The sequence below is a fragment of the Brachyistius frenatus genome, unplaced genomic scaffold (genome assembly GCF_029030835.1).
Source record: "Brachyistius frenatus isolate BFR_SWC_R1_liver_20210118 unplaced genomic scaffold, ASM2903083v1 Contig_147, whole genome shotgun sequence".
Lineage (NCBI taxonomy): Eukaryota > Metazoa > Chordata > Actinopteri > Embiotocidae > Brachyistius > Brachyistius frenatus.
Genome location: NW_027210746.1, coordinates 131,667 through 152,500, shown reverse-complemented (window position 1 = coordinate 152,500; position 20,834 = coordinate 131,667). Strand labels below are relative to the sequence as shown.

General features: G+C 42.5%; 2 protein-coding genes across 2 annotated transcripts in view; both read right to left on the bottom strand.

Moving 5' to 3' along the window:
* LOC138631025 (plastin-3-like) overlaps window positions 1-3,671 on the bottom strand; it is a 13,627-nt gene extending 9,956 nt beyond the window's left edge. Inside the window, exon 1 of the mRNA XM_069715731.1 lies at window positions 3,592-3,671. The gene's annotated coding sequence lies outside the window, so the exon portion shown is untranslated. The remainder of the gene's footprint in view (window positions 1-3,591) is intronic.
* A 5,297-nt stretch (window positions 3,672-8,968) lies between these two features.
* On the bottom strand, window positions 8,969-20,738 carry ptcd3 (pentatricopeptide repeat domain 3). The gene is made up of 22 exons (XM_069715730.1): window positions 20,601-20,738; window positions 20,218-20,270; window positions 19,554-19,593; window positions 19,416-19,461; window positions 19,251-19,319; window positions 15,338-15,442; window positions 15,047-15,170; window positions 14,840-14,943; window positions 14,585-14,749; window positions 14,442-14,502; window positions 13,997-14,079; window positions 13,240-13,435; window positions 13,046-13,135; window positions 12,871-12,899; window positions 12,482-12,588; window positions 12,324-12,402; window positions 11,824-11,914; window positions 11,666-11,751; window positions 11,379-11,515; window positions 11,219-11,260; window positions 10,669-10,827; window positions 8,969-9,115 (listed from the first exon to the last, which is right to left on the bottom strand). The coding sequence occupies exons 1-22, from the start codon at window positions 20,726-20,728 to the stop codon at window positions 9,070-9,072; spliced, it is 2,040 nt and encodes a 679-aa protein (XP_069571831.1). The 5' UTR covers window positions 20,729-20,738; the 3' UTR covers window positions 8,969-9,069.
* Between the last annotated feature and the right edge of the window lie 96 nt (window positions 20,739-20,834).

The following is a 20,834-nucleotide window of genomic DNA, read 5'->3' as shown; positions in this document are numbered from 1 at the left end:
TTCGATATAATCTTTTAATCATCAGTCATTACATCATCGCTGGTTGGAATAAGTCATCTCACTGTCCAACATGACATTTCACAGGCCGATATTTCGGAATTTAAACAAACATGATGACAAAATTTGGGCCAACAATACAAACAGTATTGATACATAAGGGAAAGATAGTGTTTCTACTTATTTCAAAGCGTACTTGTTCCAAATCGCATCCTTTTTATTTTTACTTCAAAAGTGCTCCAGATTGCGACGGCTATGACCAAGAGGGTCAAAGTTCAAGACATATTTTTATGATGAAGTATAGTATAGGTCCCAATTATAAGTGTACTTCATGAATCAGTACATACTGAGAGTAGAGAAAAATAGTATTTAATTTGGAAAGCAGAGTACGAGATACCACAGCACTGCTCGTTCATGATTCCTCTATTTCCTGTTAAATGCTTGGCTCGGTCTCGACCAATCAGCAACCATCAGTGATGTCATCAACCATCAGTGATGTCATCGTTGGTTTGTGAACATTATGAATCCTCCAGTTCAGATTCTGTCCGTCACCATCTTTGCTAGTTCGGAGCGGTTTGGAGCAGGAAGTGACCATATTTGGACGAGCTGGGGGAGGAGCCAGCGGTGGATCTGACAGATCTGATAGGAAACCTGACGATACTACGTCCCGCCCACCGATAGCTGTAACCTGACTGCACCACAGGCCTGTCAATCAAACAGACACGCCCCCAAAAACAGGTCTTCTTGAATCTTCTTTTCTAATGAATGAGGGATTATTTTCAGATGGACCTCCAGAAAACTAAGAAGAAGGAGTGACTTTAGCTAACAACACCGAGATAACTGATGGACACATTTGATTCACTTTGGATTTGATGAGAGAAGTTGAATGGGAGTCTATGGAGCCGGAGGCTTTTTGGAGCCGACCTCTAGTGGCACTCGCTGGTATTGCAGCTGAAGACACTTCTGCATCGGAACCATTTTACAGACCTGAAGCTACGAACACTTTTATATCCAGTCTGTGGCCTCAAGCTGTCCTGCAGCTCTCAGACTGCATCTGTAACGTAGCCTGATCTGTTACACAAACAGCCTGCAGACCCTCCAAACTCTGACCAGGTCAACTGATTCTGCAATGGAAGGTTATGATGGTGATCTCATGCAGACAGACATATAAATGTGTTAAGCTATTCAATGGCTCCCTCTAGAACAACATGACGTACATCGTTAGCTTTTAGACTCTGAGACCTACTTTGCATGTGAAAATACAGAAGAAGATTTACCACATCAACTACCAGCCAAATGAAACTCCTGTGGTAAAAAGCGCTTCATAAACAAGGGCAGCAAAAGAGAACCGGAAAACAATCAGGTGTGAACTCACAGTTTAGCAGTCAAATTGCAAAAGACTACAGTTCAACGGAAAGATGAACTGAATGAAAGCAAACTCATCAAAGAACCAATAAAATAAGGAAGAAATACAAAAAATAAGAAAAGATGTGTCTCTCATCCATCACCATACTCATATCATTTTGCTTTTATATTGACTTTATTGTTTTTTTGCTGTGGTTGTTATATATTTAGTTGTTATTTGTTTCCATTACTTTTATGCAGCAATATTATTTCTGCATGTAAACTTTGAGTTTTGTATAACTGTGAACTTACAACATTATTGGACAGAGGCTTCAAATAACCCACTGGGTTTTTTTGTCTCTTCCTGCACGTTACAGCATTTTTTTTTTTTTTATCTTGTAAGATCTTGTGTGTTTTTTAAATTTGTGCAAAATAAATCAAATCAACAAATCTAATCTGTCTGTTTTGTGGGGTGGAATCTCAAAACTTCCCCAAATACAACCAAAAGTCAACTAAAATTTAAAGATATTTCTGCAGGATAACAACTTCTTACAACAGATAGCTCTTCTGTCAGAGGATGGGAGGAAACTCAGTTCTGTAGCAGCTGATTGCATCACACAATAAATCCGTTGATGTCACAGACAACATAGACAGTCCCAGTAAAAGGAGATGGTGAGATTTGGTTTGAGAGAGAGCTTCCTGCTGCAGAGAGCAGAACCCTGCAATCAGAAAACAACTTGATGTATTACACTCACAATCAATACAAGCCTCGAAGCTGCTAGCATTAATGGCCTGAGATATCACAGATGTGGGAAAACAGTTCCTCTCAAAGCTGGAATACGTCGAACACCGTCATAATTCATTTCCTGTTTGGAGATCCATTAAGTGTCTGATTTGAAAAAGATGAGAATAATGTTTTTACTTCTACAATGAATCTTCCTGCTGCCGCTCAGAGGACACATTATCAACCGTAAACAGCAAGATACGCCTTTAATCCTGCTTTTGCCTTTTAAACAAATACAGACAAAGCTTCGGTGCTACCATGTAAATGTAGAGGTTGCATGGATGAGCAGACACACAGATACAGACACAGGTACGATGATATCACTAAAAACACCCGAAACAAATAGATTTCATTTTGCATGGCGCTAAGAAGGTGGTCCAATGGAACAATGCCTAATGACGGCTATCTACGCCAAAGCTTATTTGAATGCTTCATTAATGCAAACCAGGCATTTTTACACAACACAGACAGCAGCTCATTTAGCAACATAAATAATGTGGCTCTGACAATAGTGTGGAGGCATTTTACATATTCATTTTAAATGCATCAATCATGTGTTTTTAATCTGTTCAAGCCAAATAGTGTAATATCCCCAATATAAACATCTTCAGTGTGAAATGAATGAGTTAAGGTACTGGATGACAGAGAAGCTGTTCATTCGTTGTACTGCCACCAGGCGTCGCTGCGTTAAGAAGAATAATCCTGCACTTCAACGGGATTTAACGTTGCACCACGGCACACATGACACTGATTCCACATTTGACTAAAAAACACTCATAAACCATTCATGAATACCTCGGTCTGTCTCTGGCTGTGTGGTTCAGATCTCTGAGCATCCATTCATCCAGTCAGTAGCCGTGATGCACATGATGGAGAGAGTGTTCATTAGGAGACTTTATTCTGGAGCCGGACTCATGTCTGAGCTCAGGATGACGACGCATTTCACATCAGCATCCTGACACATGGCTGCTGCTGCTGCACCGCCTGTCAATCACTCTCCACAACCACCCACTGACGGAACAGACACATCTCCAAAACAGCCCTGAAAGTATTTTACATTTGAGGCTGTTAGAACTGCACGCCATCAATTTAAATGTATAAGTGAGTGGTTTCTTTAATGACATGAAATTCTACATAATAACAAGCATAATGCAAATGTAAAAACAAATAAATGTCAATCTTGCCTACTCCTAATTGAGATCAATTTATGAAGTAGAACAAAATGTCATTCAGTCGAAATTTAGTTTGGGAAGAAAATTGTACCCAATGTCCAACCTGCCCTGCAAAGGATATCATAACCCGCAAATATGCACATCTTTAGCGCCTCCTTTTCCTGAACACATCCCGAGGTGAGCTGTGAGGTTTATTTCTTGGTGAATGAAGAAGAGCCGATCCTTTTGTTCCGGTTCATCTATAAACCTTCAGCTCCGACGAGAAAACGCCCTAAAAACGCTCCTTCCTCTCACCTGAAGTCCGCTGCTGCGATCCAGTGAATTCACCCGGGGAGAAGGGTCCCTCTGTCGGCCTCTCTCCTGACTTCTGTCCCGTTTTCTTCTGCTGACACCGCCCGCTGAGCAGAGCCGCTCCGCCCCTCCGCGCCTCCCCTTCCCTGCTCAACTATTTATTGGTTAATTTTTTTGCAATGTGGACACGTGGTGCTTTAACAGGAAAATGTACAAATAAAATGCTTTAATAAAAATAACTAGATTTAAAGAATATATTTTACCCTATTCATGCAAAGTTTGTAGTTTAACTCAACATGAATATCAATTCGTACTCATTTAAAAAAGACATTTTCAGTATGAATATTCCTTTCCTCAAAGATATTCATATTATTTGTGGGATCTTTTGTGTTTAATTTAGATTTTTTTTTTTTTTAAACATGAATTGTTTGTTTAAAATGGAGCCTTCACTCTGGTACCAAGTTAAAGGAAAGATGCCAGAAGAAGGTACAAGAAAATACATGTACATAATTGACTCTTTGAAAAATAGTTGTTGCAGTTCAGTATCTCATTGTCCTTGAAGGTCTGCCTCACCCATCTGACACTGAGTCAGCATTATTGGCAAATAGTATCTAGCTCAGATCTGCAGATGAACCCAGTTAAGTCCAGTGAGAAGGATGTGACAGACAGTGTGGTCATGCATGCCAACGCAGTGACTGTTTCTGATGCTAAATACTCATTTTTACACAAAAGCCTTTTAGAGTGAGACCCTGAACACATCATGTCAAATTTACATTATAAGTTATCTCACTGTTCGGCAGGTGAGTGTGTTCGCATTATAATCTGCCACTGGTTGAGTGTGACTGTGTGTCAGAGCCCTGCTGCCAGTCTGCACATGCAGGAATTCCTCCTTCCTCCTTCCTCCCTCCTCCCCTCATTCCTCCTCCTCCTCCTCCTCTCGTACCTTTCCTCCCTTCCCCTCCCTGTTTATCTCCTCTCTCTCTCTGGAGTGATGTGCTGAATCTTGTCAGAGTAAATTCCTCCTCTGTGGCAGAAACTCACGAAGAATTTTCCAGAAGGCTTCGACTGCGATTTTTGCTCCACATTTTTCTAACAGGGACGGGTTTGGATTCAGAGCTTCATTCAGTGTCCTGAATCCAATAATGTTGCAGTAACTAATACAGCAGGTAATGTGCATCAGGTTGGACATTATAAATAATGTCAAACAGACAGGTTGATTGTCCGGGCTGTGTTCTGTTAGAAAGAGTCACACAGTGAATCCCTTTGTGTGAATGTCTGCGCCTGGAGGCCGTTCTGTTCCACCAACTCTGGATGGATCGAGTTGCTTATAAACCAACAACCTCCAAACTGTGGATCAGCTGTTAACTTTAAAGACGAGGACTCAGAGAGTGAACCGAAAAGTTCCCCACAGCTGCTGTTAGTCAAGAAACACAAATACAATAAAACACATACATTTTCTTTAACCCCCCCCCCCCCCGAACCACCAAAATTAGGTCACATTCAGTAATACTGTATCTAATAGCATATATTACATTAATCTGAGTTTTTTTTTAATTAAATACATATCAAAGAAAGATAGTAAAGAAAAACAAATTACAACTCATTATATCTGAGAGCAAAGCTGTTTGATCCGACCAATAAGTCTGAAAACAGAACAACAGTTTTATGAAACAGAGAATCTTTAGGTCTGAGAACCAAGAGACAACAAACACTCAGCATTTTATGGACTAAACAATTTAACAACTGGAAATGTATTTCCATCACTTAGATCATTATTGATTATTTCTCTTCTTAGGTTCACAGATCAGTCTCCAAATCCCATCTATGTTAGTATATTAGTATATCACATATAATAACAGGAACAGGAGGCTGCATAGTAATGTCACACTGGAGGTGCCGATTGTACTTCCCTCACCTCTGACCTTTAAGAAATGCATTTTCCCCTTTAAGACTGTGAATGTTGTTTGCTGATGATGTTTACTTGAGTGACATGTTCACTTGCAGTGTGTGTAAATGTGCCTCTTTAGAAGTTAAAGTGAACTAATGTTCTTGTGAAATTGCAGCTGAAGCAGCGCTGGATGATGACAGATGGATTCCACCTGCGTCGAAGTGACACTGACTCCAGAGAAGCTCCCTGATTGGCTGCAGACAGGAAGTGACCGGGTTTAAAAGGTTTTGGTTTTTTAAGGTTTTGTTTTTATTTTTTTGGTTCTTTTGGAAAATGGAAGCATGCATCCTCTTGTGTGTTTATTTTTGTAGTTTTTGGGCTGCTCTACATAAATTGTATTTATTTTTTTTGGGGGGGGGGATGAAACCACAGAGGCTAACAATTTATCAAGCTAACAGGAAATACAAAGACAGAGGGAAACGACGAGGCTGTCGGGAAGATCAACATGTTCCTCAGACGTACACTATTATCTCAGTTATGAAGACAAACTCTACATGACTAAAACTACAATATATTATCTCAACGTCCAACGATAAATGTAGATCTCGGTCATTTCCGTAAACGTCATCAAACACGTCTCAAATCCAGACAGAAAATTTCTGGTAGAAAAAAAGAGAGAGAGGTGAAGAGGCCAAAATTAAATAAAATATACTGTACAGTTGTGGAAAGTTAAAATTAAAAGTCAGGTTGGAGGAAATAAATAAATGGAAATGTTGGTGAATGATTTTGTCTTGTTGGTTTCTGGTGATATTCTACATCAGCTTGTAATGTTACAGAAATATATTTTTTTTTTTAAACACCCTGTTGAACTGCAGGACTTCTGTCATGGAGTCAAATGTTAAATTGAAACAAAGCCCTCAGTTGATGGTGCCTGTTCCCTCGTCACCGCGGCAACAGAGAGGGACCTCGGATCCTGTCCGCTGCAGCGGCTCATGTGATAACGCTGATAGCCTGTCAGCAAGCCAAATAAACTCTGCCTCAATTCACTATTGTTTCCCTGCAGCTGTGAGACGCTGGATGCTTTTAACACATGATGATATGACTCATGAACAAAACAGGAAACCAGGAAACAGGAGCTCATGCTGAGTCAAGTGAGGCTCCTCCATTTGAATATTGTATACAGCGCATCATGGAGACATATTTGTTTGTGGTGTTAAACATTGGTGAACTATTAAAATGAGTTTCGGTGAGATGAACCACATTATTCTGCCAGTAAATGACCATCACATGAAGAACAGAAATGCTAAATGTGTTTTTAAACGGTGTCACTATAAATTGTCCCACTCAGATTTGTGACAACTTTTTCGGCCCAGAACATTTCTTCGTTGCAATTGTTAATAACAAAAAATACATAAATAAAGTGAACGTTAAACAAAATGTTTATTATGTATAATTCACACTGAGTTATTTTCCACGGCAGCATGACTCCATCATGATCTCTGTATCTGGAAATATTCCTCGGCTGACTTAATTAAACGAATTAAAGAAGTGACACAGAAACGCTGACTTTTTTTAATTGGTTTGTTTTATCCATCTTCGCATTCGTCACATTCTCCATCAGCAAGTTGTACTTACATCCATCAGTTGTTATACTGCAGCTCTGAACTGACTGTGGTGTTAAACAGTCGAGGCTTTAAGCTGTTTTTGGGCTGAAAGCTTCCGGTAGGGATGAAAGAATATTGAGAGGTCGGATTTACAGCAAATATGACTTTCTGTAAGTCAGCAGCAACCTTGTCCTGGTTGTCAATGTGCAACACGACATGCTTTGAGTTGTCAGGTTCATTTCCCAGCATGCTTTGTCTGAAACCTGCTGGAGTTCAGCATGCCATTCATGCCTCCTCCTCCTCCTCCTCCTCCTCCTCTCGGGATGATCACACTCAAACCTGAACAAACTGAAGTTGAATGGAGGTATAAAAAGCCTCAGAGGATGTTGCAGGTTTGACCTCTGACCTCTGACCTCTGGCAGAGCAGGACACTCATGCTGAGTCAGTGAGGGAGTGGGAGAGAGAGAGGAATGCTGTCAACTGCCCACTTCCAGTCTTTTTGTTGTTGGTGGGTTTTTGTTTTCCACAAAGTATTTTGTGACACGTTTTCCTTTCATCCGAGCAAACCGAACTCTCCATTGTTGTCGGTAACGCAGCAACACTTCTCGTTGTGTTCCTGCTGTTTCAGGCCGTCCCGTCCTGAACTGGTGTCACAACAGCTGAGTGTCCTCACACAAACAACCTGGAAGAACCTTTCAGTTAGTTTCAGCAAGAAGAAGAAAAAGTATGAAGCAGGTTTAGGATGTTTTCCTGAGGAATGGTGTGTGTGTGTGTGTGTGTGTGTGTGTGTGTGTGTGTGTGTGTGTGTGTGTGTGTGTGTGTGTGTGTGTGTGTGTGTGTGTGTGTGTGTGTGTGTGTGTTGCACTGGAGAACAATACTGTCCAGACCACACCCACCTTACAATCCCCGCCCTTCACTCACTTTAGCCCATTTTTCCTTATTTGGTCGTGCTGCCAACTCGGCTGATGATTGGTCAAGAAAAAACATCATTTTGACGGAGACACACCTGTGCACACACAGGTACACACACAGGTACACACACAGGTACACACACAGGTACCAGTGTTTCCTCTGAGCCGACTGACACCGAGTGGAACTGCTGCTAAAAATAATGACATCAGTGCTGTGAAATAAAAAGACTCACGAGGTTAAAAGTGAAATTTGAATTTTGTTACATGAAAACACACAAAAAGTCACACGCACAAAACAGATGCTTATCGTGTCCGAACACGGTCCATAAAATCCTGTCTGCAAAAAACAAAACACACACACCATTTTAAGGAAGTAGCTTATCAGTAGAGGAAGTTACTTGGTTATCACCGGGAAAAATTCGCATTCATGTATGTGTGTGTGTGTGCGTGTGTGTGTGTGTGTGTGTGTGTGTGTGTGTGTGTGTGTGTGTGTATGTGTGTGTGTGTGTGTGTGTGTGTGTGTGTGTGTGTGTGTGTGTGTGTGTGTGTGTGTGTGTATGTGTGTGTGTGTGTGTGTGTGTGTATGCGTGTGTGTGCGTGTGTGTGTGTGCGTGTGTGTGTGTGTGTGTGTGTGTGTGTGTGTGTGTGTGTGTGTGTATGTGTGTGTGTGTGTGTGTGTGTGTGTGTGTGCGTGTGTGTGTGCGTTCCCCGCCGGGTCACAAAGCTGATGGTCTCCAAAGACAACCTTCAGTCTGATGTTTAAAGTGTGAACCAGTTTTTGGACTGAGTTGAACACACTCTGCTCTCATATTTCTAAACCAGGTTTCTATTACAGCAGTTTAATTTGAACAGAGAAAAACAATCATCCACTCAATAGGAAGTATGAAAGAAACTGAATTATGACACGTTTGGCTAAAAGCGTTATAAATAATCCTTGAACGAGGAGAAACAGGAGAAAATAAAATACAAAAATAACCTTAGGAGATGTTAGGATTTTATTTGTGACATTTATTTTATTATACAGACAAAGTTTTCATAACACTGTCTTTGATATTTATTGAAGAGGTCTTGATGCCAGTCAGTCGGAGGGCTCTGCTGCCATCTGCAGGTCAGACACAGCAGCTCTGGAGAGGACAGACGGACGCTGTGTTAATGAGGGCTGATGGCTATGCTGGGGTCAGAGGTCATCAATCACTTTGAAGTTTGACTTCTTCAGCCTCTGAAAAGTCCTCCAACAGATTTTCACTTCAGGAGCTCTCTGAATGTTTAATGAATAACTTTTTTTTTAATTTAGATTTTATACACTTTATTAATCCCCGAGGGGAAATGTCTTCACTACAGCAGGGGGGCTCTCAGGGGGGAGCTGCTGCAGCAGGCTGCCACTAGCGCGGCGCCAGGTAACCTGACCTGAGGTGCATGTTTTTGGATGATGGGAGGAAGCCGGAGAACCCGGAGAGAACCCACGCAAGCACAGAGAGAACATGCAAACTCCGCACAGAAAGGCCCAGGACCGGATTTGAACCCAGAACCTTTTTGCTGTGAGGTGACAATGCTAACCACTGCACCACCGTGCCGCCCCTCTACAAAGATGTACTCTCTATTTTTTTAGGAGTAACTCTTAGTACGAGGAAGTGTTACGTTTATGGTCCAGTATTTATCAGGTTTTAGCCTTATAAGAAAAAGGGCTCACGCTACCATTTATTAGACTTCTTACAGTTAAATTAATATCTTTGGGGTTATAATAATCTGATTAATCCAACAAAACAAAAACAAAATGTCCAAATCATTTTGTCTATAACCGTTTTCTTTCCACCTCCAAGGTAAAAAAAATTATTCGCACTTTGACAGATAATCACGTTCCTGAGCCTCTCTCACTCTCTCTCTCACTCACTTTCACTCTCTCTCTCACTCACACTCACTCTCTCTCTCTCTCACTCTCACACTTTCGCTCACTCTCTTTCTCTCTCTCACTCACCCTCACACTCTCATTCACTCACTCCCACTCTCTCTCACCCTCTCACTCTCTCTCACTTTCACTCACTCTCTCTCTCACCCTCACACACTCTCTCTCTCACTCACTCTCATTCATTCACTCACTCACTCTCTCTCTCTCTCTCTCTCACTCACCCTCACCCTCACACTCTCTCACTCACTCCCACTCTCTCTCACCCTCTCACTCTCACTCACTTTCACTCACTCTCTCTCTCACCCTCACACACTCTCTCTCTCACTCACTCACTCTCATTCATTCACTCACTCTCTCTCTCTCTCTTTCTCTCTCTCTCACTCACCCTCACACTCTCTCACTCACTCCCACTCTCTCTCACCCTCTCACTCTCACTCACCTTCACTCACTCTCTCTCTCACCCTCATTCACTCACTCTCATTCATTCACTCACTCTCTCTCTCTCTCTCTCTCTCACTCTCTTTCTCTCTCTCTCACTCACCCTCACACTCTCTCACTCACTCCCACTCTCTCTCACCCTCTCACTCTCACTCACCTTCACTCACTCTCTCTCTCACCCTCATTCACTCACTCTCATTCATTCACTCACTCTCTCTCTCTCTCTCTCTCTCTCACTCACTCCCACTCTCTCTCACCCTCTCACTCTCACTCACCTTCACTCACTCTCTCTCTCTCTCTCTCTCTCTCACTCTTTCTCACTCTCTCACTCACCTGTGCTCGTCGGTCAGATCAAACTCCGCCAGCGTCCGTGTGGCCAGACTGGAGGTGGTGGGCAGACAGAAGGCTGCAGCCAGCTGGACCAGCTCCACCGCTTTCTGGGGACCGCCGTCGCTGTGACACACTGACAGGAAGTTGTTCAACAGTCTGTCGCTGCGGGAGGACGGCGGGAGAGACAGAGTCAGCCCGGTGTGTGATATCAGAGAGAAACACCGTAATGGGATTATTACATCTAGTAAAGGAGGAGCAGCCATTTTTACTGCAGCGGTGGCGACAGTTATGGAGTTCATTTAGGCAGCAGGAAGTTTCTGAGCTGCACCGAGATCGATCCTTTGTTTTACATCAGCGGTCTCACAGGTGTCGAACACAGAGAGCACAACACTTGAAAGGTGAGAGTGAGGCGAGGAGCGCTCACCTCAGGATGCCACTAAATCCTACACACCGATACTTGAAATGTGAATCTGTATTATCTCAGGTGGAGACTCTCAGTATCAGACATAAAGTCGGTCACTGAGTCCAGTCTGTCGTTGGCGTTCAGACTTACGAAGGAACTCTGTTCATGGATTTGAAGAGTTGCAGCATCTCCCTGCAGAGAAGAGCAGAAGGAAGAGAGGAGGTGCAGTCAGATATGTTTCCGCCTTTAAAATACCACTTTCAGGATTAGAGGAGTACACAATAATTCAGACGGACAGATGTCGCCCTACCAGGCGTGTCGGGTGTCGTTGGCTCGCAGCAGCAGCGTGGTGACGTGTGACAGGGAGGCGGAGCTCCACTCCAGACCGGGCTTCACGTCCAACACACCCTTCACATCCAGAGCACACGCTGCGAAGGCCTCCTGGATCTACACACACACACACACACACACACACACACACACACACACACACACACACACACACACACACACACACACACACAGGTTTGCTTTGATTAACTTCTGTCCTTCACTTTGTAAAAATGGTGCGAGACGTCGCGGAGGGAGTTCACACACCTCAGGAGTGTGTTCCTCTCGGGCCATGAGGCCGAGCAGCTCCTCCACCAGACCCGACTTGTTATCGTGACCCAAAGACTTGATGTCTGAAAAACAGAAACACAGAGTTTCCACCTGAACTGTAGTCAGACCTGCACCGAGGTTGTTGTTTTACTGACCTTTCCATATGACGGGCAGCAGGTCCAGGCGGCTGTTGGTGTCCAGAGCCTGCAGCATGTCCCTCAGGCCCTGAGGGTTTGGGTAGTACAGCTGGAGGAGCAGAGCATCATGGGAAAGTAGCGTCAATCTACAAACGTCTGAGAAGCAGTGAGAACAAAATGCATCGTTTTCTTGCTTCACCGGCAATGAATGAAACTACAGGTCTATTTTCTGCCATACGTTGTGTGAGCTACACGATAAACTAGGGTCATAACAACAAGTTCTTTGTCAACATTTATAAATCACAATACTAAAAATGAGGTAAAAATCACAAAATAATCAGAGAGCAGTAAATTATGTTCTATTGTTGAGCTTTGCATCAGTTAAAAGTCTTCACACGTGCAAAACAAAGCTGGAAGTTTTGCTTTTACTGCTTTTTCTTAATTATGTGATAGTCATTAAAAACAAAGATAAAATGATGCTGCAGCTTTGAATGAGGTGTTCCTCTGGATGAACTGACCGAGGGGATGATCCGTCGGTACCACCTCAGCACCACGTCGATGTGCTCCATCATGCACAGCAGGTTGAAGAAGCGGCCGCTGGAGAGGAGGAAGGATTATCGTACCAACGTCTGCACATCAGCTTCATACAGATGTTCCATGTTGGAGTTTAACTCACTAGTAGATGCTCTGTTGGTACGAGTCTCCCAGCAGCCTCCAGTTCTCCCCGACTTCCACCAGACTCTGGACTTTAAGACCCAGCTCCAGATCTTTACAGTCCAAACACTGTCAGGACAGAAAATACTGGGATGACAGCAGTTTTCTGACTTCTTGAAATAAAGACATCAACAACAAAAAACAAAACAAAGAGTGAAGGAGTTCGTTCCAGAAACATCAGATGGACAACGAACCTCAGTGATGTTGGTTTTTACTCAATAGGGAAAAAATGTCACATTTACTCCAACATTCAACACGTGTTTTGTTTTATTTGTGATCTGATTTTAGAGCGCGACCCAAGTGACTGATGAAAATATTATCCAAAACAAGTTAAAAAAACAACAGACTTACTGTTCTCATCGCGCTGGAGAAGAACAAAACTGTTGAGAAAAGGTCAAAATCAAATTTTGTATTAATTCTTCGGCTTTAGTCGTTTCCATATTTGATGTATTTTATATTAAAATAAAAGGAGACATGTTGTCTGATCCGAAGTGTCACTTTAATTCACACAAACTCCTCGACGTACCGTCATGAGGGTCCTGGCAGGTGAAGCTGCTTCCCGCCAGCTCTGACATCACTTCCTGTAAGATGTCGGTGTTGCTCTGGCCCGACGAGACTGGAGAGGAAACAACACCGCTGAGTACAATTTCACAACACAAACAACAAACAACAACCAGGAGTGTGAGGCTCATGTTTTATATGGTAGAGCATTAAATTCACCTGATTTGTAGAAGATAGCCAGGAGGTGGTCGAAGGAGGCCAAGCTGGGAGGAATCCCCACAGCCTTCATCTCGTTCAGTGTGTGCAGCGCTTGTGTTTTGGCCAGAAAGCCGCAGCGTCTCAGAGCTTTCAGGACGCTGTTGAAGGTCAGCAGGTTGGGTCGAACTTTCTGCTGACTCATCTGGTTCAGAAGCTCCTTTAAATTCATAGAGCATCAAAATGTTCAATTCTAATATAATTCATTATAAAAAAATTAAAAAAAAGGAAATAATTAGCTTAAAAAACACAAATAAACGGTGAGATAATTAAAGGAACATTAAAACTAAACATTTGTTCTGCCTTATGTTTCTTTATTAATAATGAGTTTATTTTATTGAACGTTCCTTTTTCAAAGGTCGGTTTGTAGTGATAAAAAAACGTATAAGGAATGTGCATTATACAATATGTATACTACTTATGTCTTCCTTAAATAATAAACAACAAAGAAAGAAAGAAAAAGTAAAATAAGTCCCGAAGTTGATGTTTTAATGACTTTTTTTAAATCACCGGTTCATTTATTTATTTTATATGATTAATTAGAATATCTTTTTTATTCAAACTAAAGTCTTTGGCTCCTAATTAACATATTTCATTCATTGCAATGAAATGTAAATAAGTGATTTTAAATGGGACCTAAAAAGGTCTTTTTTAATAAGGAAGTCTGGTGATGTGTCGTTGAGATTTAAAAAAACGAGTGAACGAGTGTGAAGCGTCTTACAGCGACGAGCTCCCATCGCTCGTTGAATTTGTCTCGGACGTCTGGAGCTGCTGAGATCAGAGCGTTGAAGATGTGGACGTCCGCTGGAGACAGAAAGTTGTGTTGTTTTAATAAACACCTTAATCAGTCTGAGAAAGAAAAGTCAGTCAGAGTATCAGCAAGGACAAATGTGTTGCCCCCTGGTGGCAGCACGGAGAATGACACTCAGAAAAACAGCCAAAATCCAGTGTTTCAACTGAACATAATCAAATGTCTAAATGGGACTTTAAATGGCACTAAACTAAAGATCAGAATAATCAACATTTTTTAAATGAAGATAAACTTTAAAACGATGGAGAAATATATTTCAAAATGAATCATTAAAACCCCTTCAAACTATAATCTTTCCTCCAACATGACATTTGTCCCCCTGTTGACCTCATCCTCTCATGCTGTTGTAACTCACCCGTCAGCCGGTTGTTCAGCATGTCTGTGTAGAAGCTGAAGGCCTTTGCATAGGCTCCATGCTGTGGAGACAAACACTTCAGATATGGAAATACACTTCCTGAACAGACACGCAACGTTTCGGCAGTGCAGGCTGCGTCCGACCTGCACGGTGCCTCTGATCAGAGCAGAGTAACACCTGACGTCTCTCTCCGGCAGCAGGTTGAAGATCCTCTCTGCGTTGTTGTTTTCTCTCCAGGTGAACTTCAGGAGGTCCGAGGCTCGGCGGGTCCTCCCTTTCCTCCTCCTCAGCTCTTCCCCCGACTCCTCCTGGACGACAAAACACAAAAACAGAAACTAAGCACACGTCTACTTTACTGCAGTCAGCACGTTTTTTTTGTATCCCTCAGCATCACTCACTGCGTCCTCCGTCTGCGGCGCCCCCTCCTGGATGGGGTCCCGGTCGCAGTAGAGGCAGATCAGGTCCAGCAGTTCATGGGCTGTTGCCATGGAGATCGCTGTGCCTGGAAAGAAAGGCAGACGATGTAGAAGAATTATAGAGAACGTGTGCAAGTGTGTGTGTGTGTGTGTGTGTGTGTGTGTGTGTGTGTGTGTGTGTGTTCTCACCAGCTTGCAGTAGTTGATCGTACATGTCGACAGCAGCTGTAACTCTTCTCAGGTGGATTCGTTCTTTCAGCGCCTCCTCGCTCACCTCCTCCAGACTCAGGGACATGGTCTCTGGCATCAGACACTACACGCACACGCACGCACACGCACGCACACACACACACACACATCGTTTGGTTCTTTTTGCATTAGTTGATTGGTTGTCTTATGATGGTTGTGTGTGTGTGTGTGTGTGTGTGTGTGTGTGTGTGTGTGTGTGTGTGTGTGTGTGTGTGTGTGTGTGTTTCTTACTGGTATGTGCGGTTCAGCGAAGTCTTTGGTGAAGAACTTGGGATTGTTGTTGACAAAGTATTTGGCAGCAGATCTGCCGGACTCCTGAGAGAGCGAGAACAGTTTCTGCCGAGAGGAGAAGAAGAAGAAGAAGAAGAAGAAGAAGATGTCAGTCAGCTGAAATGTTGCAGCTGCTATCTGAAGTGTTTCAGTCCTTCAAAGTAAAGTTTCAAAAGCTATCGACAGGTTTGTTATCATTAATACATGATGCGTATTAAAACAACAGATATAACTAAGATTTGTTTTATTTTTGCAAAATGGAAGTACAGTGCATCCGGAAAGTATTAACAGCGCTTCACTTTTTCCACATTTTGTTATATCACAGCTTTATTCCAAAATGGATTAAATTCATGTTTTTTCCTCAAATTTCTACACACAATACCCCATAATGACAACGTGAAAGTAGTTTGTTTAACATTTTTGCAAATCTATTAAAAATAAAGAATGAAAATATAACACGTACATAAGTATTCACAGCCTTTGCTCAATACTTTGTTGAAGCACCTTTGGCAGAAATTACAACCTCAAGTCTTTTTGAGTATGATGCTATAAGCTTGTCTCCTATTCTTGGGCAGTTTCTCCCGTTCTTCTTTGCAGGACCTCTCAAGCTCCATCAGGTTGGATGGGGAGCGTCGGTGCTCAGACATCTTCAGATCTCTCCAGAGATGTTCAATCGGGTTCAAGTCTGGGCTCTGGCTGGGCCTCTCAAAGACATTCACAGAGTTGTCCCGAAGACACTCCTTTGTTATCTTGGCTGTGTGCTTCGGGTCGTTGTCCTGTTGGAAGATGAACCTTCGCCCCAGTCTGAGGTCCAGAGCGCTCTGGAGAAGGTTTTCATCAAGGATGTCTCTGTACATTGCTGCATTCATCTTTCCCTCCATCCTGACTAGTCTCCCAGTTCCTGCTGCTGAAAAACATCCCCACAGCATGATGCTGCCACCACCATGCTTCACCGTAGAGATGGTGTTGGTCAGGTGATGAGCGGTGCCTGGTTTCCTCCAAACATGACGCTTGGCATTCAGGCCAAAGAGTTCAATCTTTGTTTCATCAGACCAGAGAATTTAGTTTCTCATGGTCTGACAGTCCTTCAGGTTCCTTTTGGTAAACTCCAGGTGGGCTGTCATGAGCCTTTTACTGAGGAGTGGCTTCCGTCTGTCCACTCTACCATACAGGCCTGCTTGGTGGAGTGCTGCAGAGATGGTTGTCCTTCTGGAAGGTTCTCCTCTCTTCACAGAGCAACGTTGGAGCTCTGTCAGAGTGACCATCGGGTTCTTGGTCACCTCCCTGACTAAGGCCCTTCTCCCCCGATCGCTCAGTTTGGCCGGGCGGCCGACTCTAGGAAGAGTCCTGGTGGTTCAAACTTCTTCCATTTACAGATGATGGAGGTCACTGTGCTCATTGGGACCTTCAATGCTGCAGAAATGTTTCTGTACCCTTCCCCAGATCTGAGCCTCAATACAATCCTGTCTCAGAGGTCTACAGACGATTCTTTGGACTTCATGTCTTGGTTTGTGCTCTGACATGCACTGCCAACTGTGGGACCTTATATACAGTGCCTTGCAAAAGTATTGACCCCCCTTGGCGTTTTTCCTATTTTGTTGCCTTACAACTTGGAATTAAAATTGATCTTTATTTGGATTTCATGTAATGGACATACACAAAATAGTCCAAATTGGTGAAGTGAAATGAAAAAAATAACTTGTTTCAAAAAATTCTAAAAAATAAATAACGGAAAAGTGGTGCGTGCATATGTATTCACCCCCTTTGCTATTAAGCCTCTAAATAAGATCTGGTGCAACCAATTACCTTCAGAAGTCACGTAATTAGTTAAATAAAGTCCACCTGTGTGCAATCTAAGTGTCACATGATCTCAGTATATATATACACCTGTTCTGAAAGGCCCCAGAGTCTACAACACCACTAAGCAAGCGGCACCATGAAGACCAAGGAGCTCTCCAAACAGCTCAGGGACAAAGTTGTGGAGAAGTACAGATCAGGGTTGGGTTATAAAAAAAATATCCAAAACTTTGAACATCCCACAGAGCACCATTAAAGCCATTATTAAAAAAATGGAAAGAATATGGCACCACAACAAACCTGGCAAGAGAGGGCCGCCCACCAAAACTCACGGATCAGGCAAGGAGGGCATTAATCAGAGAGGCAACAAGGAGACCAAAGATAACCCTGAAGGAGCTGCAAAGCTCCACAGCGGAGATTGGAGTTTCTGTCCATAGGACCACTTTAAGCCGTACACTCCACAGAGCTGGGCTTTACGGAAGAGTGGCCAGAAAAAAGCCATTGCTAAAGAAAAAAATAAGCAAACACGTTTAGTGTTCGCCAAAAGGCATGTGGGAGACTCCCCAAACATATGGAAGAAGATACTCTGGTCAGATGAGACTAAAATTGAGCTTATTGGCCATCAAGGAAAACGCCATGTCTGGCGCAAACCCAACACCTCTCATATCACACCCCGAGAACACCATCCCCACAGTGAAGCATGGTGGTGGCAGCATCATGCTGTGGGGATGTTTTTCATCGGCAGGGACTGGGAAACTGGTCAGAATTGAAGGAATGATGGATGGCGCTAAATACAGGGAAATTCTTGAGGGAAACCTGTTTCAGTCTTCCAGAGATTTGAGACTGGGACGGAGGTTCACCTTCCAGCAGGACAATGACCCTAAGCATACTGCTAAAGCAACACTTGAGTGGTTTAAGGGGAAACATTTAAATGTCTTGGAATGGCCTAGTCAAAGCCCAGACCTCAATCCAATTGAGAATCTGTGGTACGACTTAAAGATTGCTGTACACCAGCGGGACCCATCCAACTTGAAGGAGCTGGAGCAGTTTTGCCTTGAAGAATGGGCAAAAATCCCAGAGGCTAGATGTGCCAAGCTTATAGATACATACCCCAAGAAACTTGCAGCTGTAATTGCTGCAAAAGGGGGCTCTACAAAGTATTGACTTTTGGGGGGGGGGGGTGAATACTTATGCACGCTCAAGTTTTCTGTTTTTTTGTCTTATTTCTTGTTTGTTTCACAATAAAACATATTTTGCATCTTCAAAGTGGTAGGCATGTTGTGTAAATCAAGTGACACAAACCCCCCCCCAAAAAAATCAATTTTAATTCCAGGTTGTAAGGCAACAAAAAAAGAAATACGCCAAAGGGGGTAAATACTTTTGCAAGGCACTGTAGACGGTGTGTGTCTTTCCAAATTATGTCCAATCAACTGAATTTACTACAGGTGGACTCCAATCAAGTTGTAGAAACATTTCAAGGATGATCAGTGGAAACAGGATGCACCTGAGCTCAATTTTGAGTGTAATGGCAAAGGCTGTGAATACTGATGTACATGTGATTTTTGATTTGTAATAGATTTGCAAAAATTTCAAAAAAATGTATTTCACATTGTCATTATGGGGTATTGTGTGTAGAATTTTGAGGGAAAAAAATTAATTTAATCCATTTTTGAATAAGGCTGTAATATAACAAAATGTGGACAAAGTGAAGCGCTGTGAATACTTTCTGGATGCACTGTATACTTCAAGTTAAACCAGAATAGTCAAAAGACAGATTTTTTAATTTCTATTTTCTGTGTTTTCTAGTAAAACAATGCACTGGGATTTTAAAGACGTTGAAACTTCCAGTTAGTCAAGAAAGTATAAAACAATGTAGGTAAAAATAACTGCTTTGTTTGATCTCTGTCTTGATACAGAACGATCAAAATCCCATTTCTAAAAATAAAAATAAAAACTAGATTTAATCTGATGACATTTTAAAGAATAAAAATACAAAGGTCAATAAAATACTCGAATTAAAAGAAATTACAGAGGACTGATTTAAGTATGAAAATAGAAAACGAAGTGTTTGACGTACGAACTCGGTGAAGGTCCTGGGTGAGAGGAACGGGTCGTCCTGGAACTGGTGAGGAAACGCCGTCGGGTCCTGGAGGGAACAACAACAACAACAGACAGGAAGTGAACAAACAAAAAAACAACAACACGCAGAGTAAAATGGAGGAGACGTGAAGCGAGCTCTCACCCTGCTGACGGTGGACGCCAGCGCCTCCAGCACCGCCTCGCTGCTCCTGCTCATGAAGAAAGAAACACACTTTACTGACGAGGACGTGAGACGTCTGGATCGAGAGGTTTCTCTGGATCTGAGACACTCGACACGCACCATGTTTTCTTCCTGGGAACGACAACCGACTCCGGAGATTCTGCAACAACAAAAAGCAGCAATGTTAACGTCTCTGATAAACTACAAACATTATAAATAAGACTTTGTTACTGGAGCGGGTCGGAGATTTTCCTGCTGGAATATATCCAGTTATTTTAAGGCTGCTGCAATTTATTGCCGCTTTAACAGCAACGGCAGAAAGAAAACTGTCGATTCAGCTTCTGTCAGTTCTGCTCCAAATCTGTGGAACAAACTAGCTGTTAGATATCAGGGAAGCTGCTCAGTTAATACTTTTAAAAGAAAGATAAAAACATACCTCTTTACATTAGCTGCTCTTGAAGCTCTCTTTCCCTTTGAACTACCGCACCTTTAAAATGCATATTACTTATTTTATATTTGATCTCTATTTGTTTTACTTGTATCTGTTCTTATGAATCTCATTTCTTTTCTATATTTTTAAATGTTCTTTTATATAAATTTTTATGTAAAACACTGCATGTTATTTTCTTGATGTGAAGCACTTTGAGCTGCATTTCTACTATGAAAGGTGCGTTACAAATAAAGTTTATTATTTGTTTGTTTTTTGGACAAATCCCATTAAAAGGACTTAAAAACAGCCAACAGGTGTTTTACACAATAATCCCATTAAATCCATTTGATGTACCTTTATTGACCTCGGCAGCGTGTTGCAGCAGAGCCGCAGTCCCACAAACACTCCTGCAGGGGAAAGGAAAACTCAAGTTTGTGATTGATTGACAGGGAGGAAGATGAAATGTAAACAACAGCTGACGTCACTCTGGGAAATAAAACGGGAACACGTCATGTTTTATTCCTGTAAACATCTCGTGTTCAACCACACGAGAGATAAATTATCTTTACGATATCTGCTCAAATAAAACGTGCTGTGCCCATGTCAGTGACGTCAGAGAACGACGTCACCTCCCGTCAGCTGTCCCGCTCACGCAGCAACAAAACGCTTTAAACCTCATTAAAGACGTTTGAGTGACGTCCCGGTTTAAACAACAGACGTTTACAAACTCGTCTCACCTGCGACCCAACACCTGCTCCAGGTTAAACCGCACGAGCCAGCCGCTCCTCTGGATGTACTGTCCTACGTGCCTACCGCACGCCGCCATGTTGATGCCGACCGAAGGCTTCTGGGAGGGAGAAACCATGTGGGCCAAGGAAAGAGGGGGGAGTGAAATAACAACAATTTGTTGTTTGGGACAAAGAATGCACTTTGGAAAATGTATATGTAGGAAGTTTAAATATTACTCATTA